This window comes from Panthera onca, chromosome A1 (genome assembly GCF_046562875.1).
Source record: "Panthera onca isolate mPanOnc1 chromosome A1, mPanOnc1 haplotype 2, whole genome shotgun sequence".
Lineage (NCBI taxonomy): Eukaryota > Metazoa > Chordata > Mammalia > Carnivora > Felidae > Panthera > Panthera onca.
The window spans coordinates 3,800,086-3,816,201 of NC_138339.1; the positions used below are offsets into that span (position 1 = coordinate 3,800,086).

Genomic DNA, 16,116 nt, shown 5'->3' on the forward strand with positions numbered 1-16,116 from the left:
CTTTTGCTCTACAGATGTCTCTTAGTGTTTTTTGAGTTAGATTTTTCCTATTTCCATAATACCTTGCTTAGAAAGGCCTTCCTGCTACCCTAAGTAAATTGTTTTGTGCTTTCCTCTGGATTAATTAAAAAAAAAATTTCTTTATGTTTATTTGAGAGATAGAAAGAGGGCATGAGTGGGGGAGGGGGAGAGAGAGAGGGAGACCCAGAATCCGAGGCAGGCTCCAGGCTCCGAGCCGTTAGCACAGAGCCCGATGCGGGGTTCGAACCCATGAACTGTGAGATCATGACCTGAGCTGAAGTCCGATGCTTAACCGGCTGAGCCCCCCAGGCGCCCCTCTTCTGGATTAATTTTAAGTTGCACGCTTCTACACCCAGTGTTACACCACGGTCAAGTTTGAAAGGAGTTCTGCAAATGACTGTTAGGCTTGCAATTTGATCTTCTTGTGTGGGACCCTCCCCCTCCAGCACCCACACTGACATCTGAGTCTGTGTTGTGCACGTGAGCTCTCTCCTCCGTGATCTGGGTTAAAGGAACCCCCGTTCGTGTGCTGGGAGCCCCCTGTGTTCCTGGACTCACGTCGTTGAGCTTGTACGAGGATGCGGATGGGAAGAGTTCAGGGTCTTTCCCGTCCTCGCCCTCAGCCACGGGGGAGGAACAGGTGCTTGGGAAGGAATGAGAAAGAAGTGATGCTGGCATCCCGGACGTCGTCTGGTCAGGAGGTGTAACCGCCCTTTCTTTCTTCCTCTCTGTTTCCAGTCGGGCATGATAAGAACACAAGAAGCCGATTACTTCCTGAAGCCGCTTCCTTCCCAGCTGGCGGGGACGCCCGGGGCCGCCGCCGGGGCTGGGCCCCCCTCCCACATACTGTACAAGAGATCCGCGGACGAGCGGGCTCCGGGGGCTCCCCAGGCGGTCGTGACCCAGAGGGATCGGGAACCGGGGACCCCGCACCTTCACGGCGGCTCGACCCTCCAGCACCCGCAAAAGCGGCATTTCTGTGGCAGACGCAAGAAATGTATGTAAGGGCGATTCTTTGCGTGCGTTTAACCTTTCGGGCATTTACGTGCGCCCACGAAATGTTCAAATGTTCTTGCAAGTCGTCCGGCCGCGAGGTGGAATCAGTGGGCGATCCTCGCCGGACTTACGTGTTGGTTCCATCGTCCGTGTGTTCGTTTGCAAACGCCCCTCGTGGGGGACGGACAGATAGCGGTGGGTGTTTTTGTTCCCCAGACCTGTTCCCTGGGCAGGTGAGATGACGTACCGCCCAGAAATGCAGAATCCACTGGAAGTCTTCAAAGGGACCCTGGCATGTCTGCTCAGTAATTCTATGGTTTGGAGGTCTAGATTTATGAGAGCCCACATAGTTTTCTGCGAGGTAATTTATCTCCGTACACGTTTATATATTTTACGCCACCGCATCAAAGGGACAGGCTCCACGTGCCGTAATTTAGCTGTCGTTTATCACCAGCGCTTTGTGGAATCCTTTGTTGTGTGGTGAACGCTTCAGAGGTGATGTGATATCTGCACTTCACGTGGGAGCCTCTTGCAGTTCAGTGTTCTCTGGAATTGTCCTGGCTTCCCTCACCTTCCCCGCCAGCACCACTTTGTTAAACTTGCCCCCAGTGGGGCTCTGCGAAGCCCGTCTTCCCCTGCCGGTTTCTTCGGCTGCTGTGCCCGGCACCCTAAAACAGAGAGGGTCACGCTGCAGGTGGAATAGAGTAGATGGCCCCAAATCACTTGGTTCTTACAGCGGCACAGAAAGTACCATTAAACTGTCAGCACCTGTGTATCATCTGGACCCCTATTATCCCGCGAAGAAAAGCCTGATGCTCTGTTCAAGTGAGAAACTCAAGTCCAAATCGCCTAAGTCGGTGGGCTCGGTCTGCAGGAAGAGTGGGTCTGGGGACGGCGAGATCGTGAACGGAGTCTGAGAACGTCGGGGAGACCGAGGTTGAGTGGTGTCAGAACAGGACGCACTTGTCAGCATCAGCTGCTCTGGCTGCGTAGACAGGGAGAAGCGGGGTGGGGGGGGGGGAGGTGGCAGGGGATGGGACCGGGCAGGGTCGGGACCAAGAGGCACGGACAAGGTCAGAGCCAGAATTCGTGCTGGCAGGGCTCGGTCCGGGACGGATCCCGTGTCAGGGACAAAAAGCCAAGCGCCTGGATCCTGGCAGGGCTGTCCTTCCCTCTTCGACAGGCCACACTAGGGTTCAAAGCCGATGTTGTAGCGGGTCCTGAGAAAATCCAGCAGTGTGGACCCTGCTGAAATGAAGGGGGGTCATCAGAGCCGTGCAGGCCAGTGACGCCTAGGGCACAGCTCGGCACACAGTGAAGTCATCCTGTTTGCCGTGGCTGTGCCTGTGTGTGTGTGTGTGTGTGTGTATGCGTGTGCACCTGTGTGCTGCCTGGATGGGCTCTTCGGAATCTCGGGGGCGAGGGGTGATTGGGGCAGGGCAGTCAGTCATTTGGAAACACCGCACAAGAAGTTTTTTATCTGAAAAATGGGAGGGAAAAGTGGCTCTTGTTTTCATAACAGAACTAGAGACGCAGAGTGCCACAAAATGCCTCTTAGAAGACATTAGTGACCCTTGTGGTGCAGTTCGGTTTGCCAGATATTTCCATCCCTTCCCTGCTGGGCGCATGGCAGTTCCGTGAGCGCTTGGTGGCCGAGTGGCGGGCGGGCACAGGTGACACGCGCGGCTTCCGGGCTGAAGCATTTAATTCTCGGGACCTCTGCTGTCTGTGCCTGGATCTTTCCGTGTTGCTCATGGGGCTCTGGATGTGCTTGGAGGAGTCCCAGCCTTCTGGCTCAGTGGGGTTCACGTTTAATGAAGATTTTTCCCATTAGAGTCTCCGGCTCAGAAAATGGGAATTTTTTTGGCGCGTGTTTAGGCACCTGTGGGAAATGGCAATCGCAGGCAGATTGATTTGCTTAAAATCAATGGTGAGGATTAACCTTGTGCTCTGGGACCATGCTGCCCTGGGACCTTGTGCTCTGGGAGGGGCTGCGAGCAGGTTGCTCCGTGCCTCCCCTGTGCCTCAGTGGCCCGTCCCTACCCGGAGCCTATCTCTACGCCAGTAGAGAGAGCTCTGAGGGTGGAGTCAGGCCTCTCTAATTGCATCAGTGTCGGTGGCACGCGATTGGTGCTTTAAGAACTTTGCCAGAATCATTATTAGCTTCCACAGGGTTCATTTAGGTTTGAAAGTATCTTAGCAAAGAGAAAATATGCGCCAGATGTGGGTACCAGCCAAAAAAAATGGCATCTTCTGGCGGTGCGGTCCATGAACAGAGTTGGCATGGCTTTGAATCAGTGCCACCCATACATGTGGGTGTTTTGAAGTCCACTTACATGAAACGACTCTAACCACATTTTCTGGGGCGTCCACAAAGCTGACTCATTTTTAACATAGTGTTAGCTCCCTGATTATAAATGCCCAAACGATTTTTAAACGGTGCCAAGGGCACAGAGTGTATTTTGTCTTGTAATTAAGCGAGGTAAATATTTATGGTGCTTTCTAGGAAATTCGGCCCTGCCGTGGAGTAGATCTGTGTCACCAAGTTCGTAAACCCATTTGAAACACGACAGATAGACCAGTGACGCGTCCAGACTTGGGAATGACCTTTAAAAAGAGGTCATTAACATTTTTCAAATATGACAATGATGCAAGGCACTGCCTGGTAGCTATCGTTCCGCTTTGTGGTCCGTAAGTCTCCTGCGGAGCCCGTCTGACGCATCTTTATGCGAATGGTCTTTGAACATCGTGCTTCTAGACACGAGCACGTGAAAGCCAAGGTGCCCTCTCTTTTTGTTTTAAGTCGGGGCAAAATTATAGAGAGGTAGACCTAGCGATGGTTTCCATCACACCTAGGTTGTATGAACTTCACTTACATGCGAGTTTCACGTTAACACCGGTTTTGTGTCACAAAGTCGTAAGGGTGACGTGGCTCACGTCGTGAACTTTCGTTGTGAAAACCCAGGGTGGGCATACCCAGTTCCACCGCTGGTTTGGGGTGACGACTTTTGCTTTCGTTTCTTCCCGGAACATTCCCTCCGTAGACATGCCCCAGCCTCCCGAGGGAGACCTTTTCGTCTTGCCCGACGAGTATGCGTCTTGCTGCAGGCACAAGCGCTCTCTTCTCAAGTCCCATAGGAACGAGGAGCTGAATGTGGAGACGCTGGTGGTGGTCGACAGGAAGATGACGCAGACGCACGGCCACGAGAACATCACCACCTACGTGCTGACGATACTCAACATGGTAGGAAGCACCTTCTTGTCGAAGTCGTGTGTGATCCCACCTAATGGGCGTGGGTCTGTGTCTCAGGCACAAGAGATGGGTTTTATCTGTGATGAGCCCTTCACTCTTCACATGCTCTCGTCAAAGAGCCGTGTTCAGAACTCCAGAGAACAGACTGGCCCTCTCTGCGAGCGGGCAGCACGGTTTGAGGGGGCCAAGGTCTTCATTTACCAGAAATCTGTACAGGGACCCCGAGACAGTTCAGCGCAGTAAACCTGCCTGTCAGCATTGCGTGTGATTTTAGATGCCGGTATAGAAATGCCCATCTCTTTAGGAGCATTAGTGTTTAAGTATCGAATATGCATCATGTCATCTAGAGGCAGAAAAGCATCCAACCCCGTAGACTGCCATCCCGGGTAAACAGTCCCGTGTCCCAGATCGGCAGCTTGTTGTAACGAGGAGCAGCGACGAGAGGCATCTAAGCCCCACTTGGGTGGCGTAGACTCAGTGACATCTGGTTCACGGAAGACAAGATCTTGGGTCGCCTGAGTGTGTTTTGAAAATTAGTGGGGATGACGGTGTTTTGAAAACACGCCTTCTGTTCCAGCTCAGCGCGTGGGTATTCCTGCTAGCATCCCTTCTGGCCGCCCGCCCCACGTGGTTTCTCATCCCCCAGGGGATGGAGGGGGCAGTGGCATCGAGACACCTGCCACTGCGCGTCCAGGGGCTGAGGACGTCAGGGCTCTGGTTTGTGCCAACGTTGCTTCTGTTTTGTCGAGCCGTTCCGGTATTCTGCACGTCGGTGCCGAACCAGCTCGAGGGGCCCTCGCTCGTCACCCTGAACAGCCACCAACGTCTGCTGTTGTCGTACCTACCCCTCGTGGGCACCTTTCCTCGGCCATTTTCTTTCCACACTTAGGCCTTCTCTTTCTTGGATCTTCTGGGTCTCTTCCCAAGCATTTCTCTTGGGAGCTCCTCCGGAGGCCCTCCCTGGGAAAGCAAGGGGAATGCATGCCCCAGCCGTCATCGCTAGAACGCTCTGTTGTGTCCACCTGAGAGCTTTTATCACCTCGGAGCCTCGTGGAACACCTCAGTGGTGTTCCATAAGAGGCAGAACCTGCCTCCCCAAACTTCAGCTCTTACTACCAGGCACTAATGATAAAGATTTAACGATTGGTCTGCCTGGCCATGAGAGATTTCTATACCTGTCTAGCAGTATAAGAAAGTCAGCATTGACTTTGACTGTGACTGTGTCACAAGACCACAGGGACCGGCCTTCTCCAGCAGGACTCTGGGGGCTGGGGGAACATCACATGTGGGGACTGACGGGGAATGCCTGTCTTTTTCAGGTGTCTGCTTTGTTCAAAGATGGAACGATAGGAGGAAACATCAACATCGCAGTTGTAGGCCTGATTCTTCTAGAGGAAGACCAGGTATTCTGTCTTTGAAACCAGCTTCTTTTCTCCCAGAAAAATGAATGTAAAGCGATGCCCCATTTTCCTTAATGGGATCATTCTGTGGATTCCTGACTTTCCTTTCCCTCGGGAACAAAAAGCGTTTTGTGTCTCACGCAGTGAGTTTCTTATCAGTTCCCTTCATGATGATTTGAATTTTGTGTGCGTGCGCACGTGTGTGTCTGTGCACGTGGGTGTGCGTGTGAGTGCAGAGGTGGTAAGGACTGTTTTTAGGAGTCTTATTAGAAAAGTAGAACAGGAGAACTGCCTTAAATATATGGGTGGGAAACACTGGGGAGACAGTGGAAAGTGCGTCTTCAGCCACGTCCCCACCGTGAGCTTTTAGGGTCCCAGGTGGGACTGAGCCCTTTTTGCGTGTTGCTAGAACACCAAAACCGCCCTCCCACCTGGCAGTGAGATCGTACTGTCGGCATTTTGTTTTACTCTGTCCCCTCCCAACTCCTCAGACTGACCGCGCTCACCCCCACTGCCTTGGGCCACTGGGTTGTATTTTCGTAGAGTCTGGATGTCAAGTGCATTTCTCTCTTGCATACAAACACCGAATTATGCCGGACCTTGGTCACAGTGGGTAAAAGCATCTCCTTTGCCTGCGTTCCAGAGTCCCTGTGTAAATGCACGGGTGGGCCCTTCAGTTCTCAGGGACGTTGCATATGAACGTTTTGTGGCACAGCTAATGGGGGTGTCTCAGCCTTCCAAGGCTCCCCCTTCTCCTTTGCTTCAGGCTGATGACAGACTCCGCCTAGGAGGAGAGAGCCCTGCACCTTGCTGCTATCTTAGCAGGGTCTCCTGGTAGCCCCAGTTTTCTTATTTATAAAACAAAGAATTTTTTTTAGATGAAACCTAAGACCATTCGTAAGACCTGAGATGCCTCCAGACTGTAAGCTTCTGGGGCATTTCTCCTGTTCTGGGCAGAGTGGGGGGCCTGCGTGGGCAAGCCTGTTTCTAGCCGGAATGGTCAGAAAGATACAACTGCATTGTCTTTGTGTGAGTGAGCGTCTGGGGAGGGGGTGCAGAACTGGCGGGGCGTCTCAGGTGACAGGTTAATTATTCCTTGTATTAAATCGTTTTCACCTTGGACTTCATCCAAGCTGCAAAGAATAAGCGAGGTTATCTTTTGATCGTACACCTGTGTTAACTTTGATGCATGCAGTGTTCCTGGAAATCAGCGGCTGAAGAATGTGAGGCATGTCCCAGTGCTGGTACACACACAGCATTTAGCTTAGCTGGCTTTGACTCTCCGGAAAGACAAAATAAGCAAGGAAAGAGAAAACCTATTCAGTGACTGAGCGACACAGAATTTAACCCAATATCTAGTCGTGAATGCTTCTCCCGAGTTGTCCTGGAACCGAGCTGTTTAACCTGGCTTTCTGTGACCGAGCCACAGGAAAAAAAACAGCGTCCCAGTAAATAGTTCAAATAACTCCGTGCAGCCTTCTCTGCTGGTTCCTGCTCCACCCCCGCCCCCAACCCTGATTTCTGAATTTCCCAAGCGTTCGGGTGGCCTTCACTCTAATATTTCACTGTCGCTCTGTGAGAACGTGGTGTATATGCGTAAGGTGGGATGTATCCTGCCCAGTTTCTTTCTAGTTCCAGTCTGTCTTCTAGAAATAGCGCTTTACCGGTTGACCGGACCTTCCTCATAAGCATGTTGCTTTGGTAGGGAAGTGACTTGATTTAACGCTGTAGTAATAAATGGCTAAGAGTGAGTTATCAGTTGGAAATCCCACTCGCCCAACTTGGTTGTGAAATCAGCTGAGTGTTTTTCCGTGCATGTTCAGAGTCGCAGAGAAATGATTCTCTTGCCTGAGATAATTTTACAAGGAGTTTTACAAAGACTTTGATGCAGACATTTATGCACAAAAGTAGTCTTTCTTGGGGCATTGAAAATGCATTCAAGGTCAGCTCAGTGCATCCCGGCCGGGTCTGTGCAGAACTACAGAAGGGAACAGAAGCGTCTGTCCAGAATCCATGCGGGTTTTTTTTTTAAATTTTTTTTTAGCATTTATTTACTTTTGAGACAGAGAGAGAGACAGGGCACGAGCAGGGGAAGGTCAGAGAGAGAGGGAGACACAGAATCCGAAACAGGCTCCAGGCTCTGAGCCGTCAGCCCAGAGCCCGACGCGGGGCTTAAACTCACAGACCACGAGATCGTGACCTGAGCCGAAGTCAGACGCCCAACCGACTGAGCCACCCAGGCGCCCCTCCGTGCAGGTTTTATACAAGCCACCGGCCTTTGCATGTTAATCCATGGAACAGATGGATTAGCTTGGAGACCATCCCGATCCCTGTGTGTCTTTGAAATCTGAGTTAATGGTAGGCCGCTGTGATGGCGGAGGCCGCTGTGATGGCGGAGGGGTAACAGGTGCGTTGAAAGGCGTTTTCTCTCTCTCCTCATGGGGTCTTGGTCTGTCTCCCGCAGCCGGGGCTTGTGATCAGCCACCACGCGGACCACACCTTAAGCAGCTTCTGCCAGTGGCAGTCTGGCTTGATGGGCAAAGACGGGACACGCCATGACCACGCCATCTTGCTGACCGGTCTGGACATATGTTCCTGGAAGAATGAGCCCTGCGACACCCTGGGTAAGACCCTCCTGTGGAGTCTGGAGGAACACGCAGGTGCCATACTGAGCCCGAGTGCAGAGAATAGATGTGCTGCCCTCTAGGCACTCTGGCCACGCATCAAAGTGTACGTTTATTTGCCAAGGATTACTTCCTAAGGAAAAGTCCCTTACAGATTCAAGAACTCCTGTCTTTTCTTTCTAATTCTTCATTTCTTCCCGGGATCTTATTGAGATAGAACTCAGCAGAAAGAGGTTCATCGTGACTGCTCGTTCCTGAAAAGGCCTGCCGACAAGGCTGGCCTCTGAGAACCAGGGTTCCCACCACCGTGCTTGATGAGCTGGCCTGCTGTGTCTACACTGCTTGTCCAGATAACGGGGCTTGCACGGCATGTCTGCCTTCCTTCTGGGAGTCCGGAGTTTGGGTCCGTGTGCCAGGCTGGGGTGCTATGTGACGAGCCCCGGATAAAACCCCTGGGCCCTGGTCTCTGATGAGACAGCCACAGGTTGCTGGGGGGAATTAGGTGTGTCCTCTGTGGATCCACCGGGAGAGGGCTCTGGCAGCTCGTGCCTGGTTTCTGCCACACCTCTCCCCATGCACCTGTTCTCTTGGAAGATTTTGTTCTCATCCTTTGCTATCCGTATGAAACTATACCTGTGAGTATGACAAAGCCTGAGTCCTGTGAATCCCCCTGGCGAGTCCTTGAACCTGGGCTGGTCTTGGGGACCTCCTGATGCACCTACACCGTGTAGCACTTTTTTATTTGGGCTTTCTAGAACACAGACGTTTATAGACAAATATAGAAATTCTCCTTCGCCTGCAGTGAATCCCCTTTTCTCCTTGGCCCCCATTATCGTAACCTGGGATGTGAACACCACTTGGAGCCATGATTTGCTTTCCATGCGGAGAGAAGATCCCTCCCGCTCGCGTTGCCAAGACCCCTTAATGCGCTTGTCCAGGAGCGTCCCAGATTTCACCACACGCAGGCGCGAACCACACTTCTGGAAAGGACGGAGGACTCCTACACTTATACAATACACCCTCTTTGTTTGACTGCAACAGTGCTGCTGCATATTCCTTTGATGTCTGTGTCCCGCAGGATTTGCACCCATCAGTGGAATGTGCAGTAAATACCGCAGCTGTACGATTAACGAAGACACAGGGCTTGGACTGGCCTTCACCATTGCCCATGAGTCTGGACACAAGTAAGTCACCCGTGTGGGAGAGTGAAACCCAGGCTGTCTTCCCTAGTGGACAATTGCCACAGAAACACTGATCATTGGGTCAGGTCTGTAGGGGCCTCACATATAACCGGTGAGAATGTCACCGACAGGTGAGACGTGCTATCCCTTGGGTACTTGTTATGTTTCTGTTTTGGTGCCTGGCTGTGCACAGTCGAAAGCCGTGGAAATTCCCGCGTTCCGACCGTCCTTTCTCTGCTCTTCCTTTACGTCTCGTACGTGCGTGCACGATTGCACACACTTGTATCAGCCCCCTCTCCTCCGTCCTGTTCTGAACTTGAGTCCCGTGCACGGCTCTCCTTCCCCGGTCGGTTACTATTGGGGGCGGTAGTGACGAGGCCTCGTATTATCAACTAGTTACCCTGGAGTTTTGCCTTCTTCCATCCCTTTTGTAACTTGCAGAGATGTTAGGTGATCAGTGCCCCGAGCAGAGTTTGGGGAGGGCAGCTCGGACCAGGCATTGGAGCTGGTAGGAGCTGGCCCTCTGCCCACATTCCCGTGTGCCCAGCATTGTTGGTTTTGAAACGGGACGGCGTCCTGAGTGAGTGGTGAGCCTGGGGCTTGGACAGATAGACGCCGCTGCTGGACGGCAGCACTTAGCAACAGCTGGCATCTTTCTGCACGAACATTTTACATTTGTTCCTGCACAACAAAACATTCCCATCAGTTACTTACAGAAACTGTCATTCGTAACTAAGGTTTCTTGGGCTAGTGATTCTGTAAACTGCCTCAGGTCAAGGCATCCCCGTGAGGGTTTTGTTCCTTTACCGAGGCCCATGTGCTGCACCTGCTGACTTCCTGCCCTTGTCCCCATTAGCGTGAGCACCGGCAGTGGGAACACAGGTGTCTTCCTGCTGCACGACGGCTCTCCCGGAAATTTCTCCCAGAAAATGCACAACCAGGAATTGTCATTTTTCTATTTTTTTTTTACGTTCACCCTGATTTTACTTGCAAATCACAAGATCTGCAAAAGGCGGTGTTTGTGATTCAGTTGTTGTAAAACTGACCCCTCCATCCCATGAGAGGCCATGCCGTCTCGACCTGTCCACAGCGTCTGTGTGTGTGTGTGTGTGTGTGCGTGTGTGTGCATGCGAATGCATGCACCTGTCTTTAGTGGACCCCCACGGAGCCCTGCACACTTGGCCATGTAAACTGATGACCTGAAAATGAAGCTTATATCCTGCTTCTGATCCCTTCACCATTATAGGTAATGATTGACTTTTTCAGTACCTGGAAAATTGCCCCTATATTTTATGAACCTTTCAGTTAAGTCATAATTGTGTTTTTAATAGACTGCTAGAGTTAAAACTTCAAAACTCTCATTATTTTAGCGAAATGAGGCTCTTGCTGTCCCCTGAACCATACCTGAATTTAATTAAACAGTCAAGGTAAGAAATATTTAAGTCAGCGAGGGCTGAGCGGCTCAGTATTAGATGAGCAGCCGAAGCACGCGCACTGGCAATGCCCGTAGATGCAGGTGGTGGGTCTCACAAAAGGTAAACTGGATCCATCTGAGACGCATCTTCAGTGTCAGCAGGGATCAGCATTTCCTTTTTTTTTTTTCCTTAGGAGTCAATTAATACCGCCTTTCATCACTAGCACCGGGTCAAGATGGAAAAAGTACTTTTTTTCCCAAACAAGATAAAAGCTTTTTAATTGCAAGTGGGACTCTGGATGGGAGGAGGGAGATGGGCTGTAGGCTTGGATGAAAGGGAGTCCCGCTCCTAATAGAATTAACCTCCAGGAAACTGTCAGCCCCTTCTGGAGCACTCGACATTTAGAGGACATCACACAAGAGACAGGAAGCTGGCGCTCTGAACTTTTCGTGTGGCCGGTGAACTAGCTTCTGATCACATTGAGGAAATAGGAAATACACCCAGGAGATGTGCAGAGGAGTTGTGTGTGCTGAGTGGCAAAACGAGGGACAGTGATAGGAACAGTGGTTACAATCACGGCAGTGGTAATGGTAGCACCTGCTGTTTGTAACACTTTTTGTGAAATCTGCAGAGCGGTTTCACATGCGGCTCCCACCGTGGAGACCACTGGGGAGGGGACGCTCCTGTCTCCGCTTCGCCAGCGTGGCAGGTAGATGATGCTGCGTATTCAGCAACTGTGAATGGATGAATGGACAGAATGACTCACGGAGGCGCATATAGACGAAGAGTATCTCAGATGAGTCATTTGCTGCCGTGACTACATCAAATGGGAAAGGGCACGGCAGGGCTCAATCTGACTCCGTGGATTTTCATTAAACTGAAAATGTACACATTTATTCAGGTCATTTCTTTAGTAAGTATTACTCCATGGAGAAGAATTACAGCTTTGGTACGTGGATCCAACATCATAATGTAAAAAGCACGCTGAACTGTCAGCACAGAGCCAGACGTGGGGCTCGAACCCATAGACCGTAAGATCATGACCTGAGCCGAATGAGGCACCCGGCCCCTCCCCCGCTTTTTTTTAGGACTTTTTAAAACATCCTGTTTTTACTTCTTCAGGTTTGTTTATACTCAGAGGACATCGCTAAGGTTGGAGGAGTGCTGTTTTCCATGCCTTTCAGCCAGATGGTCTAACCTCTAACTCCAAGAAAGATCTCAGTCACTGTCCAGCCCATTTTTCCTACTAAGTTCAGTTATTTTCTTCAAAGAACATGTTCTGGATTATATCGAGGGATCTGTTCCATACACAGAAATGGCTAAGAACCTGTGTTTGGATTTGTGTTGGAAAGGGAGAGACAGACACAGCAACCAGAAGTGAGGGTGTGTGTTCTCCTTTAGGACGTGCGACTGAGTCGGGTTTGCTCCTAATCCATGGCGTAGAGTGAGTTTCCTGGTTAGATTCAATCACTTGGCATAGGACGTGTGGTTTGCTAGATGCAGGTGTCGAGAACTGGCACAGACACGTTGAGTGCTGAGCTACATGGTTTGGAGAATATGTCGCCTGAATGGCATGAATCCATTTGGAAAATCCTCACGTACAAAGGAAGTCATGCCATTTGAGGAGGAAGACCCTGGGCCTGGGATTCCGGATCCACTGGGCTTCTCCCACCTCCTGGCAGTGACCAGCATACATCGCACGGTCTTCTCTTACCTAGGTTTCCATCTGCAAAACCGAGAGAGTCTGTGAGATCCTTGGCACGCGTGTGCAGGTGCAGCTGAAGGTGTATTACATGATCTGAGCATCCCTAGCCTACAACACAGGCTTAAATGCTTAACTTGCATTATCATTTCAGACCATCGAGACGGTCCTCAAACATATTTGCTGTGCTTAGGAGTATTCGTGAGGGGCACCTGGGTGGCTCAGTCGGTTAAGCCTCTGACTCTTGGTTTTGGCTCAGGTCATGATCTCCTGGTTTCGTGAGTTTGAGCCCTGCATCGGGCACAGAGCCTGCTTGGGATTCTGTCTGTCTGTCTGTCTGTCTGTCTCTCTCTCTCTCTCTCTCTCTCTCTCTCTGTCTCTCTTCCCCTCTCCCACTCATGCTGTCTCTGTCTTTCTCAAAGCTAAATGTTGAAAAATTAAAAAAAGAAGAAGTGTTCACGAGCTATCGTTCTGTTGCCCGTCTTCTCCCGCATGTACTGACTTTCACTGGTCACAATGTCCACTCTGCCAGCAGAGCCTTGTGTAGGATTCCACGAAAAGACTGGTAATCCACGGCCTCCAAGAGTCTTAACAGAAAGGCAAAATAGACAAGGCGTGCAAGGGTCGGGCCACATGGGCTGTAGGCGTGGCAAGAGACCAAGTCAGGGAAGACCGGGGGAGTCGAAAGAGGCAGAATCGGCTCGCTACCACAATCCGCTCCAGCAGGCTTGGCTGGTGAGGTTAGATACCCTTTCGAGCATTTGATGGTGAGGTTGAAACCACCCCGAGTTGTGGCCGTGTGCTGTCATCAACCTGAGCCCCACCGCTGGGTCAGGGAGGCCCCGAAGATTCTGAGGGTTTGTAGAACATCAAGGCAACAGCTCCTTGAAGATCTCATCTGACCCAGTGATTGTCAGACTGTCCCCCAGGGAGCCCAGGAAGGCCAGAGGCTCATTTCTCACCAATTTTATCTATTGTTCTTCCTGAGACTTTTTTTGTTTCTGTATCCAAAGGGCGTTTGAAACCTATTGACCTTTGGCTGAACACGCACACACATGCGCACGCACACACACACACACATCATATGTATACAAGTAACATCTCGCTATTGAGCAATTTTACCAAGAACATTTGAATCCGGGAAGTGGGTCGAAGTTATGAGTTTTCCTTGTGGTAGGTGTGGTACCAGATCTTCTGTGCAATTTAAGAGCCAGGTTTTATTACCCCCATTATATGGGTGAGGAAACTGAGGCTTGGTGACTTAAGTGATTTTCTTGAAATCCCAACGCTTGTGAATGTCAGGGCACAACCCTGATGGAGGCCTCCACCTCCACAGCCCACACTCTTCTGGTTGTTTGATGCGCCCTGGCCCCTGAGACCCACCTGATGCCCCGTCCATGCCAACTCTTTCCGTCTTGGGTTGTGCTTCTTGAAAAGTCCACATCAGAGCTCGAGACCCTGAGGTCCACCTGTGGCATATTGCACCAAGGGTGTGATCGAACCATCCAGATGACATTGGCCTGTGGCTACTTCGAGGGTTTCTTGTTGCCTTAGCTACTACTGTGAACAGCCTGAAATAATGAGCACAACCTCTCACAATATTGGGCTTTTCATCATCCTGGGTGTAGCATCACTAATGAGGAACTGTGTGCTTGCTGATGTAATTGAATCACTCAGAACATACCGTAGGAGGCATTAAAAGCATCTCCCGCCGGAATATAAGTCTCAAGTCCGTTTTAATCCGAAATTAGGTTTACATCTGGGTATTTGGGTTGGTGTTTGGGCTGGAAGGTTGGTCTTTGTTCGCTCAACAAACATCAGTGGAGAACCTGTCATCAGCTAGTGAGTGCATTGGCCTGGGGCTAAGCATGGATAAGAAGAGTAGATGTCCTTTAGAAACTTAGAAGCTAGTCCGTAAGAAAGAAAAAATATGTTAATAGTTTTAACGTATGGGGTGAGAAAAACTTTGAATAAGATACTGTGGTTCACAGTAGCAAAAAAAAAAATGTCTGGTATGTATAACTTAATAGTAATTATATTTCTTGGTTGCCAAATACCAATCTTATCTTCAAAATGCGTTCTGTGCATCCTTCCATGACTTCATTAATGTTCATATCAAATGCGATCACCATGTGGTACTTTCATGCTAACGTGCTGGCATCCATCACAGTACAAGATATGGGCACTGCACTACTTGGAAAAATAACCCTCCAATAGTGGGGTTCACAGTGGGGTTTGAGAATCCATTCTAGAAAGAGTCATTGAAAATACCTTAGATGAAAAAGTTGAAGACGCACGTGTCCCCAGACCCGGGATGTTGTGGCTTTTATTTCCTTAGAAATGTAGGCAGAGGGAAGCAGATTTATCTGGGGTACCTACTGGACCACGACGCATGTGTCTGCTTCATATTCGGGTCAAGGGCCGGCCAGGGGAGGGCACTTCGATAGTTCGTTTTCATCACGTTCTCCCCAAGGCAGCCCCCCATATGTGATTACAGTCTGAATCCTTTTCGTAGCCATAACACATTTCCTCTGCTATATGGTTACCCTGGCCTTGATTGATTGCTTTTAATAGAACTTGAGAGGATGGGTGGAGGCTGAAATGACTCCCATCTGCATCACCCTTGGTACTGAGCAGGAATTTTGCAGAAATTCAACAATGTTTGCACGCCAGATTTCCTTGGCTACGCCCTTCAATCATGCTCGCGTTACACTCTTGCATGGGTCCCGCCTGGGCTCTGAGGTCAGGAATGTCACGTCCTAGGCCTGACCCTGAGACCGTGGGCATGGCTCTCTCCAGTCCTCAGTCTTGCTGCCACGACGTCGTACCCACCTTGCAGGCCTTCGGCGAGGTTTAAGTTAGAAAATACGGAGAACACGTTTAATACCCTGTTTGAAAAATAGTGAGTGCTTACAAATATCAGTTGCTCTTTTTACTGTTACTATTAAATCTCTATCAGCAAACCAGTTAAAGGGGAAGATGGGTCTTCAGCCTCAGCAACAAGGGCAGATTCCCCGGCCCACTGTGGGAGCCCGCTTCCCCAGGGTTCTGGGTCTTCTGTCCCTGCTGCCCTGCCTCCTCTCATCGTGGGATCCTTGGTGGCAGAATGTCCCCAGATTCAGCATCCATCTCACCCTTCTTTGCTTTGTCCCCTTCTTTTCCCCTTTGCCCTGTACCCCATTCATGCGGAACCCCATTATCTAAGAATCCATACAATGATTTGGCAGGTCCCGGACATTAATAGCCAGCAGTGGCTTGATTCTCTAAGAATATGTTTGCCCTAATGGGAAGCCTTGGGGGTCATATAGAGCTCCAAGTCCCCCAGGCTTTCTTCCCAACGCGATTAGTCGTGCTGTCCTGTGGTAGGTGAAGACGGCAATGTGAGACTCTTCCAAAGAGCCAAAGCTCTCGGAGGTTAAGAAGAAGAAGCTGACCTGGTGGAGAGAGGTTGCTTCGGTTAATGGGATGCTTAGAGGCACAGGGCTAGAGTTTGCACAAGTGACAGTCATGGGATGCCAGTTGGC

General features: G+C 50.6%; 1 protein-coding gene across 1 annotated transcript in view; it reads left to right on the forward strand.

Moving 5' to 3' along the window:
* The window catches only part of ADAMTS16 (ADAM metallopeptidase with thrombospondin type 1 motif 16), a 157,831-nt gene that overhangs the window by 45,000 nt on the left and 96,715 nt on the right, over positions 1-16,116 (forward strand). Inside the window, exons 4-8 of the mRNA XM_060634326.3 lie at positions 760-1,018; positions 4,062-4,261; positions 5,590-5,673; positions 8,135-8,294; positions 9,373-9,478. Of these exons, the coding sequence (XP_060490309.3) occupies positions 760-1,018; positions 4,062-4,261; positions 5,590-5,673; positions 8,135-8,294; positions 9,373-9,478 (809 nt within the window). The remainder of the gene's footprint in view (positions 1-759; positions 1,019-4,061; positions 4,262-5,589; positions 5,674-8,134; positions 8,295-9,372; positions 9,479-16,116) is intronic.